Source organism: Natrix helvetica (assembly GCF_964273705.1).
Source record: "Natrix helvetica genome assembly, chromosome: 4".
NCBI lineage: Eukaryota > Metazoa > Chordata > Lepidosauria > Squamata > Natricidae > Natrix > Natrix helvetica.
The window spans coordinates 47,552,980-47,574,859 of record NC_138550.1 but is presented as its reverse complement, the minus strand read 5'-3'; the positions used below and the strand labels follow the sequence as shown (position 1 = coordinate 47,574,859).

At 37.2% G+C, this 21,880-nt stretch overlaps 1 protein-coding gene across 3 annotated transcripts in view; it reads right to left on the bottom strand.

Annotated features, from left to right (window-relative positions):
* The window catches only part of USP25 (ubiquitin specific peptidase 25), a 70,005-nt gene that overhangs the window by 29,674 nt on the left and 18,451 nt on the right, over positions 1-21,880 (bottom strand). For all 3 annotated transcript variants that reach the window (XM_081950220.1, XM_081950221.1, XM_081950222.1), the window contains exons 4-10: positions 21,546-21,669; positions 19,373-19,535; positions 13,475-13,561; positions 12,290-12,427; positions 7,987-8,063; positions 7,250-7,323; positions 6,421-6,569 (exon numbers count right to left, since the gene is read on the bottom strand). In XM_081950220.1, coding sequence (XP_081806346.1) covers positions 6,421-6,569; positions 7,250-7,323; positions 7,987-8,063; positions 12,290-12,427; positions 13,475-13,561; positions 19,373-19,535; positions 21,546-21,669 — 812 coding nt within the window. The remainder of the gene's footprint in view (positions 1-6,420; positions 6,570-7,249; positions 7,324-7,986; positions 8,064-12,289; positions 12,428-13,474; positions 13,562-19,372; positions 19,536-21,545; positions 21,670-21,880) is intronic.

Below are 21,880 nucleotides of genomic sequence, written 5' to 3'. Positions count from 1 at the left end.
CCGTTTGAAGAACCCACTGGTCCGACGTGGTCTGCTCCCATTTGGCGTGGAACAACTGCAACCGCCCTCCTATGGGAGCTGACCTGTGATGGTCATTTATACCTCCTAAAGGGTCGGGAGCCGGAGCCCCCCCGAAATGGCCGCTTGGAGAAGGGCTGTTGGCGACCTCTGTCTCGAAAGGACTGACGGTCCTGAGACCGCTCACCCTGCTGGGGATACGCCCGATGATAGGGGGCGGAGCTGGTGGAGGGCTCATTGTTCCGAAAGGCCTGCCTCCTGTAAGAGCCAGGACCTTTACGATCAGGCTTTTTGGTGACTGATGGCATCACTTTCTTTTTGTCCTTGTTTTCCACAAGGACTGGATCAAGGACCTCACCAAACAGCTTGTCCCCTTTAAAGGGGGCAGTAACAAGCTTCCATTTGGAGCGCATATCCATATTCCAGTGCCTAAGCCACAGGAGGCGTCTGGAAGTAACATTAGACGCTAGGGCACGCGAGGCAGACTTAGCAGCATTCAGAGTGGCATCAGCAGTGTACTCTGTGGCTGCCATGATTTTATTGATATCCTGCCTGACTTTAACGTCCTTGGCAGGTATCTTCCTCAACAACTGCCTCAGCCACAGGAGAGCCGCCCTGGAGAAAAAGGAGGCTGAAGCGGAGGACTTAATGGCCCATGCAGCTGCCTGATGGGTCTTGTGACAAGCAGTTTCGGTTCTCTTGTCCTCAGCCTTGAGCCCCTCCAACAGGTCAGGAGGGAGCACAGAAGAGGAGGTAAGAGCCGCTACAGGGGGATCGATAGGAGGGAGCTTGAGCAGCTCCTCCAGGCTGGCATCCACCGTATATAGCTTCTTGTCATGGCTGCTGGGGGTAGCCATGGTAGCTGGCTGCGCCCACTGTCTTTGAACTAAATTGAGGAACATCTTGGGTACAGGAACTATTTCCTGGACCGAAATGGGTTCCTCAAAGAGATCCCCAGATAGATCATCAGGGTCTACAACCACCTGAGCTGGGGGGGTGGACCCCATGTGAGTTGAGATCTTAGCCTTATCTAAAATGGTTTTGAAATTATCCAAATTAAATAAGCCTGAAAAGGCCGGCTTTTTGGCGGGGCTTGCCTCATCCCCAGAGAATTCAGCTTCCTGCCTAGGAAGAAATTCCTCTTCTTCCTCCCAGTCTGACTCATCGGAGGCCACTGAAGAATGCAGGGACGGAGGTGGAAGGCTAGGAGTCATCTCTCTGGAATCCTCCTGGGGTTGCAAATGGTGGATCTTGCGAGTGCGCTTGCCACCTTTTCGCATGCCTGCCTCAATGCCCTGGGAAATGGCCCTGTTAATTATTTCCTGCATTTCAGTGGATAGGTTAGGCCCTTGGTCCTCAATGGGGCGAACCCCTTGAGTGGGCCCGGGGATCGGCTGTTGAGGGGCTAAGGGCCCCATTGGAGCTGGTCCCTCCTCCATATCAGAGGGACAGGCAAAGAGATCAGCCTGATCAGCCATGGAATGGCCTGGAGAAGTTGCCATGGCCAAGGAATCCCCTTCCTCTTCACTATCAGAAATGGGGCCTCCCTGGGCTGGAGGAATTTCCCTGGAGGGCTCCCCAGGAGACACCGAAAGGGAAGATTGGGCCTGCTGTTGGGCTTTGGAAACCTGTTTTTCTAAGGCCTTCTGTCGCCTTAATGCATCTTTGTCTAGGCCTGAGCCCTGCTTGGGGCCATGCCTGGAGTAAGGCTTACTCCCTCTTATGGCCTCCCTGGCTGCTTTCCCGGCCTGTCTTACAGGGGCTCTGGAAGAGACACCCTCAGAAGTCTCAGGGGCCTGATCTGCCATGGTAACAATCACTGGTTGGGGCAGTAGGGGGATGGGAAAACCACCACTCACCACCTCCAGAAAGCCCACCGCAGCACGATGCTCCTGAGGAGACAGAGAAACTGCAAGGCCTGAAGTAGCTTGGAATCTTTTAGGCGCGAGCAGAATTCGCTCCCAGCGCCTGCAGGAGAGTAAGGGAGGCGACCCAGCAGGCCACGATCCCACGCCGCTATCACTTGCTTGGATTGGGGCCCAGGTCGCCGGTCACACCGGCCAAGTCTGACTCCACGCGGCTCCTGCAAAGAGCCAGGCACCAGGCAGCTGCGGCAAAAAACTTTTAAAAGTAAAGCCGGAAGATTGCGCAATCCAAAATGGCGGCCGGAACTCACCGGAGCTCTGCGCGCCAAATTTAAAGAGGGAAGAAGCCAAAATGGCTGCCCTGGGAGCCCACGCAGCAATTTGACTTGCTAGAAGCACAAATTGCAACGGAGGGCTTCCAGTGGGAATCGGCCCCCAGTAGGGGTGCCCCAACAGCGCTGGCGTCGGCACTCCGACCCACACGCTTCCCCCAACAGCTGCCTGTGGCTTCTAGGAGCCAGAGCAAAGCCCCGGACTCCAGGAGAGCCGAAAGGGTGAGAAAAACCCAATTAAAAAGGAAAAAAAAAAAAAAACTTAAATTTAAACTCACCAGCCTGCTCTAAAAATCCTTAAATATGCTGTTTTAAAAAATTATTCTTCCTCTGGAGAGTCCAAGGAATCAATCTTAGAACTGGAGAAAATCTTAAAGCGTCTACTGGGCTAGCTGAATTGAAAAAATCTGGGGAGAGTCGGCACCAGAGGCGTGGCTTAAAGTTTCAATTCAGTTCTGGGCAGATTGGCTGTGTTTAACCCTTCTTTGGACTCTCCAGAGCAGCGCCCTGGAAAAATTGTTAGGAGGCATTAAATCTATATTAATTTCAATCACTTTGGGTCCTGATTTCTTGCATATTCAAATTGACGTTAAAATAGAGGTCAGTACACACTTGCCAGATGAATGTGATCAAGTCCATTTAAAGTTCAGGTGCTCTAGTAGGATTTTTCTGACATTTACTGAATTGCATTTTACAGCAAAAACCATCATCTGCAAAGAGCTTACAAGTGATCAAAGGAATCTTATTGTTGGAAGGTATTAATCAAGAGAAGGATACAAAATAATTTCCCAGACATTGGATATACCGTAGAACACACTGAAGACAGTCATCAACAAGTATAAAAAATATGGCACAACAGTGACATTACAAAGAACTGGATGTTCCTCCAAAACTGATGAAAAAAAACAAGAACACTGGTCTAAGTCAAGAGGCCTACAGCAATATTGAAGGAGCTGTGGCAATTTCTGATTGTTGTACATGTGATAACAATCTCCCATATTCTTCATATGGGGTAGGGTGTTTTTCTTACAAAGAAAAACGTCCAAGCCTGGCCAGATTTTGCAAAAACCTACATCACATCTGACAAAAGCATGTGGGAAAATGCACTAAGGTCTGATGAGACCAAGATTGAACCATTAATTCCAAAAAGTATGTTTGTTGCAAAAGTAACACTGCACATCACTAAAAGTACACCATATCCACAGTGAAACATTGTAGTGGCAGCATTCTGTTTTGGGGCTGCTATTCTTCAGCTAGAACTGGAGTTTTAGTCAAGGCAGAGGAAATTTTGAACAGTTGCAAATAATATTTTGGTACAAAACTTTCAGGCCTCTGCTAAAATGCTGAAGATGAAAAGGAATTTCCTCTTTCAACATGACAACGACCCAAAACATACCTCCAAATCAACAAAAGGATGGCTTCACCAGAAGTAGATTAAATGGCCCAGCCAGAACCCAGACATGAATCCAATTGAAAATCAGTGGGGTGTCTGAAAAGGGCTGATCATAGGAGATCCTCTTGCAATTTGACTTTTGCAAAGGACTGTAGTCAAATATTCCCAAGGCAAGATATACCATGCTGATAAGACTCCTACCAAAAGACTGAATGTTGTTAGAAAATCAAAAGGTGATTTCAATGAAGTAATTAGTTTAAGGGTGTGCACGCTTACGAAACCATGCTATTTATGTTTTTTATAGTTATTTTTTCTCTTAAAAGTTTCAGTTTGTTTTTCAATTGAATTGTACAGCTTATATGTTAAAGGTGGAAAAAAATTCTTAAGTGATCTATCTTGGTCTTATTTTTTTATATCTCAAAAATCTGCCCTTTTTACATATATCCTTTAAGTCTATATCCACTGTATCTTTTTGAGTGATCATTGTGTAGTGGCCATCAACACTTAATAATAAATCTGAAAGACAGAACACTCATAATAAGAGGATAGAGCTACTTTTTATCAATTATCCTGTTGAATTATTTTAAGAAGTTCTAGGAAGGTTAAGGAGCAGAGAACGGTTACAAGCTACAATCTCTTACCATTTTGTTCTTGAAAATATTATTTTGCCCACTTCATAATTGCTCGAAGAAACACTACGCATAACCATTTCAAGTAAAAATATTTCATTTTTCATTAAATAAAATACAAGAAATATTAGAAACCCTAACAACTATAAGTCTCTTTTTTTCCTGAAGTGAAGAACAAATATGGAACAATGATAGGGTGTATTAAGATATAGGTCAAATGAAGCCATACAACACTTAAGCTTTAAATATGCTGTGTAAAAGGAATTAGGTTTAATGGATGATAGAACCAGAACAAGGCCAACCCTGAACTAGATAAGATAGCTTGAAGCCATGGCTTGAACTAAATATTGCTTAAATGATATGGAAAACGTTCTGAAGAGCTGCGGATGAATAGAACATTAAAGTTTTCGCTAGGCTTTTCTCTCAAGTCAGCTGTGACTTATATACAACCAACATTCATAGCATGGTTTAATAGATCACAAAATATATTACACACTCTGAGAAAAATTTTATATAACTATTTTGAGACAAAATATATAGACAGCTATGCAATAGTGCAGCAATTAGATGTGGAAAAACAAGATTTTAACAAAACACTGATACATGAATTTTAACATGTAAATTTACGCTATTATATCTTGCTTTATGAATGCATTATTTTTACTTCTAGTGTGTAAATAATATAAATTATTTCTGCTTTATTTATTTATTTTCATTTTAATATATGCCAGAATAAAACTGATCACTCTTAAAAAGAGTTTGAAACTCTATATGAACGTAAGAATAAAGTTGTTTTGGGAACCAAGAATAGAACATTTTGAATAGACTAACTTATTATTTGGTTACTGATAAAGAAGAGACAGTATATCCCATTAAGCAAATCCCATTAAGAACAGAAAAAAATTGGCTTAACAATCCACAAATACCAGTTTTCATTAGAAGAATAGTAATGTAATGAAGAGACATTGAGAATCCAAACAATATAACAACCAATAAAATTGGGAATGACAAGAGCCAGGTTGGTCTAATGATAAAAGGCATCAGGCTAGAAAGCAGAGCTTTTGAGTTCTAGTCCCGCTTAGGCACATAAGCCAGCCAAGTGGCTCTGGGCCAGTAGTTCTTTTTCAACACACAATGTCAGGCTGGGAGAAAAAGCCAACAATTCCTTTCACAATCTGTGGATCAACACTCAGTTGAACTGAAAAAAAGCAGATCCTCCACATGGTCACATGCTAGGAGGAAGAAAGAAGAGAAATTGGGAGTGGCATAAGAAGCAGAATGGCCAGAATATAAAATATGCTGATTCCGAAAAATGGGGAGTTTTTTAATATGTTAGGGACCAAGCTGCTAAATAACATTAGGCCTTTAGCTTTTGTCCCAAAATGTCAGGAATAATTTTTCTTAGCTAACATACTGTAATTTTTCTCTTTAGCAATGTAGTACTTTTCTTAACTTTTCTCTACACTTTTCTCTAAATTTGAAAGCCATGTAGGAATTTGCAACTAGAATGAAGATATTTTCCTTTATACTTAAATATTTATAACTTTTAAGTATGCATATGTAAGTGCAAGTTGGATATAGTGGTCAAAGACATCAAGTTAGATACCAGGATTTGCCTTAGGAATAAAAGCAGCTGGGTGACTGGCCCACTTACATTTCCCTACGTACATTCACATTGGAATGCAAAAAAATAAACCTTTTAGCACTTTAAATATTGCATCATATAAATTAATCTGCCACTGATTATGCTTTGAATAGTTTCTCATTTATTTGAATTTAATCATTAAAATCATCCAATTTAATCTTTTTATTTTATATTATAAATTGTATGAATAGTTTTATATCATGATTTCAATGTTTTCCTCTGATGTCAACAGTATGCTTGTGGTTCAAATATTGTTTTTATTTACTTTTTTGTGAAATTTTGATTCAGTGATTCCCTATTAGGTTACTGGAACAACTGAGGATAAAATAGATAAAAGAATCCTGCTTCCATATTTCAGACACAAACAGACATTCTTAAAACAGAAATTACAGAATTGGTTGAGATCCAAATAAACATAAAGTGCATGAAGCTCTTCTTTGTTTGGGTCAATAAATGATTTGCCAAAATATTTTGTGTTATCTATATTTTGAATCATGGAAAGGGTTATGGGTATTGCCAAATGTATAATAACACTTACCTCCTGACCAGATTTTCCAGAATTTTCTGAGTGTAAAGATTCAATTTCTCCCTCAACCATGGCAGCTTCTAGGCACTCATGAAGATCTTTGAAGCCATTAACTTGAAGTGGATACTGGCCAAACATCTCTGTATTTTCAAATTTCTTCCCTTATCAGAAGAGGGAGATATAAGATTTCAACAGGAAACATACATAGTCAACGCTACTACCTTTTTATAAAGCTGTTTAAAGATGACCTAATTGATCTATCAAGTATGATTTCAAATGTCTGCTACAAGTGAACCACTGTAGCAATAGCAATAGTACTTAGACTTATATATCGCTTCATAGTGCTTTTACAGCCCTCTTTAAGCAGTTTACAGAGTCAGCATATTGCCCCCAACAATCTGGGTCCTCATTTTACCCATTTCGGAAAGATGGAAGGTTGAGTCAATCTTGAGCCGGTGAGATTTGAACTGCCGAACTGCAGCTAGCAGTCAGCTGAAGTAGCCTGCAGTACTGCTCTCTAACCACTACGTCACCATGGCTCTTGTACATGATATGTGAAAGTTGTAATTAAATACTAGGTTCCATCCTCCCTTCCAATAAAATAAAATAAAATCCCAGAACCATGATAAGAAAGTACAAGCTGGGAAAATGTTTCTTCCCAGTATATAAAAAAAGTTAAGTGGGACATGTTCTTTGGGTAGGATAGGGGATAGAGGAATCATTTTTAAAAGCCATGTTGAGGCTATTTTAGGGCTTTATTATTAAAGTAGCATTTAGTATTACATTTTGTATTAAAATATTAGTAGGATAATTGAACTACAAATACATTCAAGAGTAATACCTTCAAGAAATCCAGCTGCTAAAAATCGGCCATAAAACAGTTCTACCATTGGGTTCTTTGGCTTTTCCCCATTCCTAAAGACATAATTATCTTTGTTAAAATTAAATGCAAATTATTCCACATATTTTAATCAAATGGTTACACATGAATATTTGAATTCAATGGAACGGAACTCCCTCCAGTATATTATATTCATAACTTATAATTATTTTGAGGTTAATGTTATTATCACCATGAAATTGGTATCCAAATTTTCATCCAGAATCCATGAAGAGATTTTCAACTATATTCAAATATTAATTTCTTTAAACTATTTTAATTCAAGTAGGACAAATTATTTTCTTACATACAGAAAGTATTTATAATAAATCTGATAAAGTGAAGCAAACCACTCCTAAATTGATCTTGAAATAGCTACATGATGAATAATTTCATACTGTATTCACAATACTCTAGAAGAGGAGAGCGATCCAGATAATCTAGGACAAGAATATGAATTTACATATGCCTGCTTCACTCTTCTACCAATTTATCGTAGATGAACTGTAGAGATAACGTTTTTCATCTAAGCTACCCTTATTCAAAAATAGTGTGCTGTGTTGTACTGAATTTCAGGATCATAATAGAATTTACAAGAGTTGGACTACATAAGATTTCTGATGCTAAATACTGAGTGAAAAACATGTCAAAATGCATTCACTTATAAATTAATCTTTATTATTACAAGAGTTACTTACTGTTCCTCTTCAGCCTGGATTTGAAAGGCATCTTCCAGCCAATCCAGCAACTTATGTGTGAATTCACTCACATCTTGCTGTTGAGAAATAATAAACAAACACATTAAGAGAGGAATATAGGAAAAATCACGTATGTGCAAGACTTGGAAGTGCAAAAGGCACTATAATAAACAAATGGAACTGACAGAATTTTGTCAATGGAGCACTAACAGGAGTTTGACACTGCAGTTCACTGGATTGATAAAATATAAATAAAAGTATTTCATTTGTGGTGATGAAGTGAGAACCATAATTTCAAATGGATACTGTCATGCTATTTTTCTTTACCAAAATAGCTCAGCATATATTTGTAGCAAGCATAGTTCTTGAAGAAAAATTATAACGAATGGAGCTCTTAGTGGCCAACTCATTAAAGTGGACTATATTTTACTAAATCAACAGGAGCTGAAAGATGAAGCAAATTTTTGGAAGGAAGAAAATCAGGTTGACAAACAAGCTCAGTGGACAAGACCAACAATCAGAAACAAGCCAGCAAGATATTCTGTACCTCATGGAAGAAGACAGCTTTTAAGAAGAAACAATACAGGAGAGGAAGAAGAGGAAAGAATAGAATTTGCAAAACAGGAAAGGTAACCGTGCCCTGAATGAATACTTAGGATAGCTGGTGTCAGGGTTCCAACTAATGGCCTAATTAAATCATGAGCTTCAAGCCAAGTACCAAAGACAAATTCTATATGTGTCCAATCACACTTGGCCAATAAAGAAATTTATTCAATAGATAATTCTATTCTGTTCTGTGTCAGGGTTCCAAATAGCATCCAAAAGTAAATCAGAATCCAAGGCAAAGTATTGCTCAAAGTTCCAATTTATTAAGAGCCATGTTTGCACATCTGGGAAAACCATACAATCCCCCCTCCCATTTTCCCACAATAGAAAAAGGCATAGTAAAATAATAGAAAATGTGGCAGGCCAAAGATCCAAAAGAAAGCTGCAGACCTGACATTCTGTTCTATTCTATTCAATTCTATTCTATTCAAAATAAATCCAGTTATTTAATAGGAGCTTCATCTCGGCATGGACCAAGTGAAGCCAACTCTGACCTCACTTAAATTGTGCTTTGGCTCAGATCCTGTTTCCCCTTCCCTCCAAGGTGTGTCATCAGTCACATTTCCCTATGAAGCAATTTCATGGGTTGCAGAAGTCACTCCCTCTGGCCACTGTGGATCTCTGTGGAGATAACTTTAACGTTGCTGGCTGGAACATGCTTTGTTTTGACTGAAATGCAAGTTCCTCGATTCAGCTGCGAGGCTCGATTCCCCATCTTCCTGCCTATGACAATTTGAAGAATGCTTCGCGAGTTGACTGCTGGTGCCTCACTAATCTGAGGATCAGATTATGTGTAGGCCCATCAACTTGTGAATTATCAAGTTAACTGAAAATACATTTGTGTAAAAATGATATTGTATAGTGGTCTGTGAAAATGTCCTTCTAGAGAGAATTTACTAACCCAATTAAGAAGAGAAGGAGATGCTATAGATTAAGCATCAGACAGATAAGAGGCAACTTATTTGCAGAAGGAGTGGTTCTGTTAATGTCAGCTCCTCAAGGCAATTGGAACAAGAAACATCAAGCATGGATGTTTCTTTTTTGTAAGGTTGCAAGTACTTGCAAGTCTGAAAGTGCATCTTTCCTCCCTCACACTTTTATCGTCTAAGAAAGTAGGAAGGGTCCCTTCTAACATATTTGCTACACCTCATTCCTTCTGCAAGCTAAGTTGCTCCTTATCTGATTGTTAACCTAGTTTGCAGCTTCTCCTTCTCCTGAAAAGATGAATATAACTTCTACTTTCAGAAAGGATGTGAAAATGAGACACATAGCCTATTATCTAAAGAAATCCAAGGGAAGAATTGATATAAATTGGATTTTGCCTCATAAGGATTGATAAATAATCTTCTACAGAAAGATGGAAATCTCAATTATATCTTGTTATTGCATTGGAGATCATTCCATGCAATAAGGACAAAGATTTATACCCTATCCAATGTTATTCCATTAGGACAAATCTGCTTAAATCAGGAAAAATATTGGCCTGCAAAATTCATAGCTTGTGTTGTATATTACTAATTGCCCAGTGTCTGGGAAAAGAGCAAGATAGACATGAACTAGTAGTACAGAAATGCTGTATGATATAACATAAAAACATAACATAAAAATGGTGGGCAGACTCCCATGGGTTACATCAACTGAACACCACAATTTGTTAAAAGAATTGAAACAGGAAAAAAGAAAGAATAGCTTGTATTCAAACCAAGCCAACCCCCAAAACATAAAACTCTATGATTTTGGATTTACAGCTGGATATTTTTTTAAAAAATGGAAGAATAGATAAAGTGAAAATCTTGATGGGATTTACTAACCCAATATAGTCTGTAGTCTTCCACAAACAAAAACAACAACAACACCCCATGAAATAAGAGTAATAAGAGACTTATCTGCTGTTTATGTGTATTGTCTGAGAAAAAGCAAAAAACAAATTCTTTCACAGAGTTGGGTAAGGGTATAAGAAGGTCAACTATTTTTCATTTGTAACCAGTATAAAAAAGTAAGTTCATTGCAAATAACAGGGTAGCGTAAAATGCTGTAATTTTAAAGGAAGCTAAAGTCTAGTATAATTGAACAATATATCTGGAAATTGTATTTGATCAACGTTTAACTTGTTTAAGATTACATAGCAAGTGTAGTTAACAAGAAACAGCCTGGAATGTCGTGGAAGTTCCTAAAACAGAAGGTATTACAAATGCAAACAATTCCAAAGAAAAGGGAAGGGAAAGAGGAATTAAATGTGATTGAGCAAAATATTAAGAGGAGATATAAAACAAGACAAGAAACAAGGCAGAATGAGGTAACTTATCAAAGAAGAATATACAATAGCTCAGAATTTTCCAGCAGTTCTAGAAAACCTAGAGGATGAAAAAACTGGTGTTTCCAAAGAATGCTAAGCTAAAGTTCAAAAACAATTTTACAAGTAACTAACAGTACCTTTTCAGATAGATTTAAAATAAGAAGATCTTATAAACACCTGCATACTGAAAGAAAGTGCTTTTGATATGGTTAAAAATTTGTCATCTTTGAGAAATCTGGGGGAACAGCAAGGTGTCTAATTACTAGAAACCATTTTTTTTCTATCCTCAATGAAAGATACTGACTCCTAAAAGGCTCAAGAGCAGATATATAAAGATATAGATCAGTAAGCACCATGAAAACAAAGCATTAATAGCAATAGTACTTAGACTTATATATTGTTTCACAGTGCTTTTACAGCCCTCTTTACACAGTTTACAGAGTCGGCATATTGCCCCCAACAATCTGGGTCTTCATTTTACCCACCTCGGAAGGATGGAAGGCTGAATCAACCTTGAGCCGGTGATATTTGAACTGCCAAACTGCAGCTAGCAGTCAGCTGAAGTAGCCTGCAGTACTGCACTCTAACCACTGTACCACCTCAGCTCTCTTAATATATATCATAAACAATTCTTCATACAGTAAACAACTCTCTTTTTAACTTGGCAAGTTCCTAACAGATTGTAGGAATGCTATAATAGTAATATATATTGGTTTCAGCAAAGCATGTAATAAAGTACCACACAATTTTCTGATTACAAAGCTTTTTAAATCATAGCTGGTTGGCATGACAATAAAAGTGGCTTGAATTACATTCTGAAAATGTTTACCAACAATTCCTTATCAATATGAAACGTAGCAATTTGGGTGCCATAAAGTTCAGTCCTAGATGGGTATTTTTAATACTCATGGACTTTAATTATTATAGTAATACAACGATTAATAACTTGGGAACATGATAGAAGGAAAAGTTAGCAAAACTGCAGATTTGATTAATGTTTTAGTATAGATAACAAAGTAGAATAAAAGTCAAAATATTGAAATTACTCAATATTTGAGGCAGATAATCTCCCATTTATTGGATGGAGTTGTGGATATTTTTATCTGAACATAGAATGGTAGCCTATGTACCATTCCACCTTTGTGGTTTTATCTAAAAGAAAAGAAAAAAATGATCCCACCCCACCCAAATGAACGTATTCACAAACCTACTAATATATGGACAAATTGACAATCAGCTAGATCCTTCATTAATTGAAATTGACATAATTTTTTTAAACAAAACAGCCAGTCTGAAAATGTCATTATGTAAAAGTACTTTTGGTAATGTTTTATTGGTATCATTTCTCCATGTTTTGATAACCATTTTTATTTCAAGTAAGGTAGAAAGTTCTTAAATTACCTGCTGAGAATCATTTGATTTAAATGCAGCTTTAAGAATTTCAACAGCTCTTGATGGGTCAACGTATTTTCTTTTCGAGCCAACAAGAAGTGCAAAGAGGTATCTTAATTCGCGCATAAAAGGTAAATTTCTATGTTCCTGTATTTGAAATAGTTATAAATAATGAATTTTGCATTTTTATGAATCTGTAAAAAGTACAACTATAAATTACTCCATCCTCTTACAAAAGGCTAAATATGTTCTCATCACAATATTTACAAACTCCAATATGGTTATATTATTTTAGAGTAAACCATTATTTTTTTTCTTCACCCCCCAAAAATCAACAAGTTTGACGAATTGATGGATCAGCAATTGTATAAACTATTATTGATTTACAAATTTTGTTTACTCCCTACTCCATGGAGTTCATGCTCTATTAATTATACCTGGACTATCATTTTAATAGCTTGCATCTACTATGATCTGATTTTTTTTTTTATCAGCAGTAATTTCATATTAAAAAAACTCTGGAAAAAATATAATTATATTATAAGCAAATTATTTCTCTTATTCATGTTAATTCAAAATAGACACTTAGCCAGGTGCAGCTCATCAGCACCAGAAGGATGCAAACAGTTAAGGTCAAATGGATATGGCAAGGGCTGGAGGCTGAGAGAGATACTGTAGGTGGAAATGGAGTGGAAGACATAGAGATGGAGCAGAGATATGCAGACCAGGGAAGTTGAAATGAAGGCAAGTGGGGCAGATCAGGAGATGCAAGAGCTCTTCCCTTAATGACTGCAACTGGAACTAATGGACTAAGTGGTGGTGTCATGGGATGTTTCACCCAACGATTACTTCACTTAGTGACAGATATTCTGGTCTCAAATACAGTTATGTTATTAGCCTTTAAAGTGCTGTAAAATTATTCTGTAAACTTGTAAGCTAGTATATTATCATCTATTATCATCTATAACGTCTTTGAAATATTTATGTATATACATATATGCCTACACACATACCTATATACAATTGAAATATAATGAGACTACTTTTCTTGTCAATACTACACAATAAATCTACCGATAAATTGCAACTGTCTACTCGCACAACTTGTTTGTTTCTGTGTTTATTGTTCACATTTCTGTCTCAAAGAGGGACTTCTGGGCAGTGTAAAATAAAAGAAAGTGTATATAATTATACCTTTTGGTTTCGGGGGAGATCTTGAGCACTTGCTGGTAAATTGTAATTCAAGACTAGCCTTTGAAATTCCAACAGGTTAAATAATGACTGAAACAAAAAGGAAATAAAATTTAGCATTACGTCTTAGAAAGTGTATTAGATATATTATAATTCACAAAAGAACTGAAACAAAGAACTGGTTCACAGGTTGTAATCCATATTTTATGTAAAAAAAATGAAAAATGTAAACTAACAAAGAATGATTATGACCCTAGCAATTCACTAATTGGTATATTATGACTTGGAAGTAAACTCCATTTTGGGGGACATTTGGAGAAATACTTACAAATAGATAACAATTCTGTATTTTTATGTGAGCAAGATCTAATAAATTCAACTCTGGTCATGCAAAAATGCACTAGAATGAGTGACAAAGGTTTTAAAAAACTTTAAATATAGAATAACTTATTGCTTCTACTGTTCTAATGTAATGCTGACTGTGGCTTCCAACATTTTATGCGCTAACTGGAGCCTATATAAAAGTTACAGCTTGTATTTCAGGAGGAAAAAAGCAGGCAACAAGAAAATATGAATTATCCATGGTTCTGTTTTTCCTGCTTTCTTTGGTAAGAAAAGAAATAAATGAGAGGATTCAGAAGGACCATGCAACAAACTCTATTTTAATAATACAATACAATACAATAGCAGAGTTGGAAGGGACCTTGGAGGTCTTCTAGTCCAACCCCCTGCCTAGGCAGGAAACCCTATATCGTTTCAGGCAAATGGCTATCCAACATCTTCTTAAAGACTTCCAGTGTTGGGGCATTCACAACTTCTGGAGGCAAGCTGTTCCACTGATTAATTGTTCTAACTGTCAGGAAATTTCTCCTCAGTTCTAAGTTGCTTCTTTCCTTGATTAGTTTCCACCCATTGCTTCTTGTTCTACCCTCAAGTGCCTTGGAAAATAGTTTGACTCCCTCTTCTTTGTGGCAACCCCTGAGATATTGGAACACTGCTATCATGTCTCCCCTAGTCCTTCTTTCTATTAAACTAGACATACCCAGTTCCTGCAACCGTTCCTCATATGTTTTAGTCTCCAGTCCCCTAATCATCTTTGTTGCTCTTCTCTGCACTCTTTCTAGAGTCTCCACATCTTTTTTACATCGTGGCGACCAGAACTGAATGCAGTATTCCAAGTGTGGCCTCACCAAGGCATTATAAAGCGGCATCAACACTTCACGTGATCTTGATTCTATCCCTCTGTTGATGCAGCCTAGGACTGCATTGGCTTTTTTGGCAGCTGCTGCACACTGCTGGCTCATATTTAAATGGTTGTCCACTAGGACGCCAAGATCCCTTTCACAGTTACTACTACTGAGCAAGGTACCACCTATACTGTACCTGTGCATTCCATTTTTGTTGCCTAAATGTAGAACCTTACTCTTTTCACCATTGAATTTCATTTTATTAGATAGTGCCCAATGTTCAAGTTTGTCAAGATCCTTCTGTATCTTAAGCCTATCTTCTGGAGTGTTGGCTATTCCTGCCAGCTTGGTGTCATCTGCAAATTTGATGAGTTCCCCATTTATTCCCTCATCCAAATCATTGATGAAGATGTTGAAGAGTACTGGGCCTAAAACAGAGCCTTGGGGTACTCCACTGCATTCTTCCCTCCATGTAGATGCAGTTCCATTGAGGACTACCCGTTGAGTGCGGTTGGTCAGCCAGTTACGAATCCATCTGGTGGTGATGCTGTCCAACCCACTTTTTTCTACTTTATCTAGTAGTAGGTTATGGTCTACCTTATCAAAAGTCTTACTGAAGTTTTATTTTGCTAACTTATCCCTCTACCTATATATACAGAACCTTACATATCTATGCATATATAAACCAAATAAACTGATATCCATATACATGAAAATAATTCATTTAATTATTTTATTCATATTAATCAAATAAGCATTTGCCTGTTAAAAGATCATGAACATAACAAATTAGGAATCAATTTTTGTCACTGTAATATTTTCAATAAGATTGCGTATACATTTGCTTACTAAACACTTTACTAAGCACTTTTAACTGCCAATCAATGTATACCAAAAACATGTTATGGTATTTTCAAAAATATTTTTAAAAACATTTTCCTACATTAAATGTAAAAAAAAGGAGTGAAAATGGGGGAAAAGGCAAGAAGCCGAGACTGACTATTATCTATTATCAAAAAAGTGAAGTCATTATTGTTGCTTGCATAATTATGAAGGATAAAAATCTAATTAGAAATTGTACAAAGAGGAGAATTTAACTCAGATATTAATATAATATTTGAAAAAAATCTTAAGGAGATATTTAAACAAGTAGTGGTTACATATAAATATATGGCAAAATTAGATAATGATACCTAAGTTGTAAGCTTTACTTATCTATAAAATTTACACAAACTCACATGGAATTAAGTCATCTTAATGTGAAGCCGCTGGGTGAGATCATCCGTGGTTTTGGGGTTGAGTACCATCTCTACGCTGACGATACTCAGCTGTATATTTCAACCCCAAACCACCCCAACGAGGCTGTCGAAGTGATGTCCCGGTGTTTGGAAGCCGTCGGGGTCTGGATGGGGGACAACAGACTCAAACTCAACCCCTCCAAGACCGAGTGGCTGTGGTTACCGGCACCTCGGTTCAGCCAGCTGACCCCATCGCTGGCCATAGGGGGCGAACAACTGTCCCCTGTGGAGCGGGCGCGCAATTTGGGCGTCCTCCTTGATGCCCGGCTGTCAATGGAGGACCATGTGGCAGCCGTGGCAAGGGGGGCGTTCCACCAGGTTCGCCTGGTGCGCCAATTGCGCCCCCTACTGGACCGGAGTGCCCTGCGCACGGTCACTCATGCGCTGGTGACGTCTCGCCTGGACTACTGCAATGCCCTCTACATGGGGCTTCCCTTGGGATGCATCCGGAGACTGCAGCTAGTTCAGAACGCAGCCGCGCGGGTTATTATGGGAAGTACACGTTACTCCCACGTAACACCTCTCCTGCGCGAGCTGCACTGGCTACCTGTGGCCTTTCGGGTGCGTTTCAAGGTATTGATCACCATCTTTAAAGCGCTCCATGGCAGAGGACCTAGTTATCTGCAGGATCGCATCCTTCCACATACGTCCCTGCGACCTATCCGCTCACACAGGGAGGGGCTCCTCCTGGTGCCGTCTGCTAGGCAATGCCAGCGGGCGACACCTAGGAGTAGATCCTTCTCTGTGATGGGCCCAACCCTCTGGAATGACCTCCCCCCAGACATTCGAACTACCACCGACCTCCGTTCCTTCCGGCAAAAGTTAAAGACTCACCTGTTTCAATCAGCTGGCCTGGCACTTTCTTAGTTTTACCTCCCAGGGATTTATTTTATTTTAGGGTTTGGGGTTTTAATTGTGATGTTTTTAGGATTAGAATTATTTATTTCTTAGTACAGCCTATCTCCCCTCCAAATGTATCTTAAATGTAGCTTAAATGTATTTAATTTTATGACTGGTTTTATTGTATTGACTGTACACCGCCCCGAGTCCCTTTTTGGGAGAAGGGCGGTCTAAAAATCTAAGAAATAAATAAATAAATAAATAAAATCTGTAAGAGTATACAGATTCATATATTTGTGCTGCCACATGGTATAACAAAACTTTGAAAGTAACTTTGGTTATCTGGCACACATGAACACTGTGTTGAATAAAAATAAATCTTTGGCTCATATTACAATGAAAAACAAAGGACATGATTCATAAAAGCACATACCAATGCAACTAATATTCCATGAAGCCACATATACTAAAGGAAATCTGCATCTGTAGAAAATGTTTGTTTTGGTTTTAATTTTAGTACTTTTCCACATCGCAAGTCACTGACTAATAAAGGTAATGTTACACATTGATGACACCTATCAATGTTACACATTGATGACCCCGAATCAGATTTCAAGAGACCCCTGATGAAAACATGAAATATTGTCACACAGTTGATGCAACCTAAGGAGCCTATCAATCCTGTGGTCAAATAAATACTGTAGTAGGTAATGTCCTAATTTATCACATATGAAGTAAATTAAGAAAGTTAGCTGAAACATTAGCCCACTACACTAGGCAAATAAAAAAGAAGAAGCAAACCTATAGATATTTATTTTCATTACCACAAAATTACAATATGAATATACTTTTTCAAGTATTACTTTTTACCATATGTGCTGGACAGTAGCTTCTATAACATTTCTATGAAGTATAAGTGAAATATTAGTTCTTAATATATTTTAAGACTTCAGTTTCTGCTTGTTGTTCTGTTAGTAACAAAGTTATTAAGTGATTCTGGCTTCTCCATTGACTTTGCTTATCAGAAGGCTACAAAAGGTTATTACATGGCGCTGGGACACTGCAACCGTCATAAATGAGTCAGTTGCCAAGCATATGAATTTTGATTATGTGATCACCGGAATGCTGCAATGGTCTTAAGTATGAAAAACAGTCATAAATCACTTTTTAGTACTGTTGTAACTTTGAACAGTCACTAAATGAATTGTTGTAAGTTGAGGACTACCAGTAATTGTAATTATGCAAGTTATGTTTCTTATTTTACAATGAATTACATATTAAATATGTATTATATATTAAGTCTTTTAAAAAAAACTTACAACAATTATAATCTATGATAAGATTACTCTAAAATAGGTATATTTCTTAGAATTTCATTTGATTGATAGTATTTACATGAACAACTGGCTATGTCATCAGAGTTGTTTAGTTTAGCATGGCAATGGTGCATATAAATTCTAAGTGTATTATGCAATAATATGCATCTTGCTAATTAGAATATATCTACTCATTTATCAAATAATTTTGATTTAATAACACAGTATTACAGGGTCTTAAAAAATAAAAATAGGTACCGTATTTTTCGGAGTATAAGACACACCTTTTTCCCTCAAAAAAGAGGCTGAAAATCTGGGTGCTTCTTATACACTGAATACATTTTTTGCCCCGCCCCTTCACCAAAATGGCCATGCATACCCTTATGGAGGTTTTCAGAGAGCTCCTGGGGGCTGGGGAGGGCAGAAATGAGCCAAAAACGGGCCGTTTTTTGCCCCCCCCCCAGCAGCACTCTATAAGCCTCCATAAGGCTATGCATGCAATTTGTTTGACAAAAAACGGGCCCGATTTAATGAAAAACGGGCTGTTTTTTGCTCATTTTTGCCCTCTCCCCCAGGAGCACTCTGCAAGCCCCCCCACAAGGCTATTCATGCTTTAAAAAAAAAAAAAAGGCCCGTTTTCAGTTTTGGGAGGTTTGCAGAGTGTAAAAACCTTTTTCCCCCCTTTTGGAAAGCTCTTTAACTGATTGATGAGAATTACATTGATCCAAGTGCTGTGCCAGCAGAAACACTTACCTATCTACTGTATTTCTCTCTCTCTACCCCTCTACTTACCTACCTACCTACACACACACACTCTCTCTCCCTACTTATATACTGTATTTCTCTATATATATCTCTCTCTTTCTATTTCTCTCTCTCTATCCCTCTACCTACCTACCTACCTACACTTTCTCTCTCTCCCTACCTTCCTACTGTATTTCTCTCTTTCTCTCTCTCTATCCCTTTATCTACCTACCTAACTACTCTTTCTCTCCCTACCTACTTACCTACTGTATTTCTCTCTCTTTCTCTCTTTCTCTCTCCCTCTATCTACCTACCTACTTTTTTAAAAAAATTGCCTCTTCAAAACCTTATACTCCGGTGCATATTATACTCCGAAAAATATGGTATATAGAAAATAACTTGCCGGACACTTTTTTTTATTAATTTATCCAAATCATTAAGTTTGCTGTGCCTTTCAAGCAACTGTCTTTTTATTATAATAAATCCAACAGCTTAATAAAATCAATAAATAATTACCTGTATAACAGCACTGAACCAGCATGTGTTACCAACATTTTTTAATCCTACTGGACAAATATCTTGACGTTTTCTATCGTATGGATTTGGAGAATCACTCCAGACTTCTGGATGTGTTCTTTTCAGACTTGCTTTGTTTTCTGCTATGCTGGCTTCTAAAACTCTTAGAAAATAAATGAAATAATTAGAAGAAATAGTCTAACAATTTGGATATACTTCACAAATCTCATCCTTATGCCTTTTAATAACATTTATTAGTCAGAAAGTTACTATCAGACTCCTGATTTTTTCTTACACTACATAATCTAAATTATAGATTATTTTAAACAATAGGTTATTTAATAATTGCCCATATTAGACCATTGTGAGTTATATTAAGCAAGGTTTTTAGTACATAAATGTAAATAAAAAGATCCCAAAATGAAATCTGGTGTTTTAAAATATAATAATGTGTCATTTTGTCATCAAGCCATGGTTAAGAGTACTGTACTCCATAAGCTATAGCAAAGCATCGTTGAACAGCTCATTTTAGAAAGAGGCAAAGCCACACCTAATTCTCAGAACAGCAGTTTTAGGAGGTGTGGTTATACTGCAGCAAAAGCAATTTCAAAACAGGTATTATGGCACAAATACTTGTATAACCACAATGTGTTCTATTATATAACTATTATCATTTATGTATCTTTGAATAACTTGCTCAATAAATAAATGAACAAATTTTGCATGGAAAACAACATTTTAGATCACATTTATGCAGATATATTGAAAATTCAAAGTGTTCACAAACTGTTAACTATCATTATATATACAAATCAGTGGGAAATCATTCAGAATATTAAATTATCCTTTTATAATATAAACTTTCCCCTAATAATTATTTTTCATTTCACTGTACTAATGCATAAAATTACAAAAAGTGTACAAAAAATGTTGATCTAAGACTGTATTTTTCTGAAGAACTCTGAAGAATTGTTTGGAAAAGCAATTTTTCTCTCTATCTCTCTGCACAATATCCTTCTAGGTGGAAGGTACAGCAATTTCTGAAAGTAAATTTTCCAAACCAGATACAGTACAACATGTACTAGATATATGGTTTTAGGGCAGTGGGTCTCAACCTTCCTAATGCCGCGACCTTTTAATACAGTTCCTCATGTTGTGGTGACCCCCAACCATAAAATTATTTTATGTTTTCCGTATTTTTCAAAAATATGTGTTTTCCGATGGTCTTAGGCGACCCCTGAGAAAGGGTCGTTCGACCCCCAAAGGGGTCCCGACCCACAGGTTGAGACCACCATTCTAGGGGAAATAAGATTATTTTGATTAAGAATGTTTGCTGGTTACATAATACCAGTCCCAGTTAAGAGGATTTATTTCTGGAAACTGCCAAATCAATCCCAGAATTGGACAGTTCAGGGGAACTAAGTCAGATTCTAGATGGAAAAGGAATTATTTTAGATTTCAGTAGGACAATTCATTCAGAGATTCACATATTTTGCATATTCCTAAGGAAGAATAAGTGCAATTTTTGCCATATGACCTGCTGTAATTTTTTTAATTTTTTAAAATAAACTAGCAGAAACATGAAGGGATATCTTGGCCTCTGTTCTTCACATTACAAAAAAACCCCTCTTATATCTACAAAATAAACTTTCCAAATCTTTTTCCCTTTCATTTCTCTTGAATATTATTGTATTGTTGTGAGCCACAATATGGATTGTTTAGATTTGATTTGGGGAAAATTTAAGGCCATGAACTGTGATATGTAAACCATGGTTTACAGATTTGTCCAATATGAATCTAAACATTATGCTTTATTGACAAGCAGGCTTAGTGCAGCATGTGATGTCAGACAATAAACTGTTTCAGAAAGAATAAATCTATAAACTACCACATTATAATAAGTATACAAGGATTTTGGAAGACAAATCAATAACAAGAATAGAATAACCAGTGGCTTTAATGAGAGTACAGCTGGCATTAAACTTTACTTCAAAAAATATTAAAGAATAACTTTTAGAATTTTCAGAACTTAGAGCAGAATGCAATAAAATAAATTTTAAAAAGACAAAAAAAGCAGATAAATATAATTTATGCCTGTGTAGAAAAAAATAAAGATACAGTATTTTTTTTAAAAAAAGAAAAGAAATTCTCTTTATGTAAATTATTTACTTACCTACTAATGGCCTGTTCCTCGTCTGTTATCCCAGTCTCCCTGAATGTCCTGTTCGATTCCTCTAAACTGAGGGCAATAGCTCTCTGTAGATCATCTTTGTCATCCCCTGTGAGATCAATTACATCTGGAAAGCAAATTTACGTTCCTCAATATTAAAAATGCATAGAATGAAAAGTCAACTATATTAGCAATGGTCAACAACTAGTTTAGATTTGTCTCCACTGGATTTAATTTTATTCCCTCAACATTTTACTTATTCCAAGCACCATAGTATCATTCATTTGCATAACTTGAGTTATTAATTACATTTAATCAACTAAAATTTCATTAGCTAT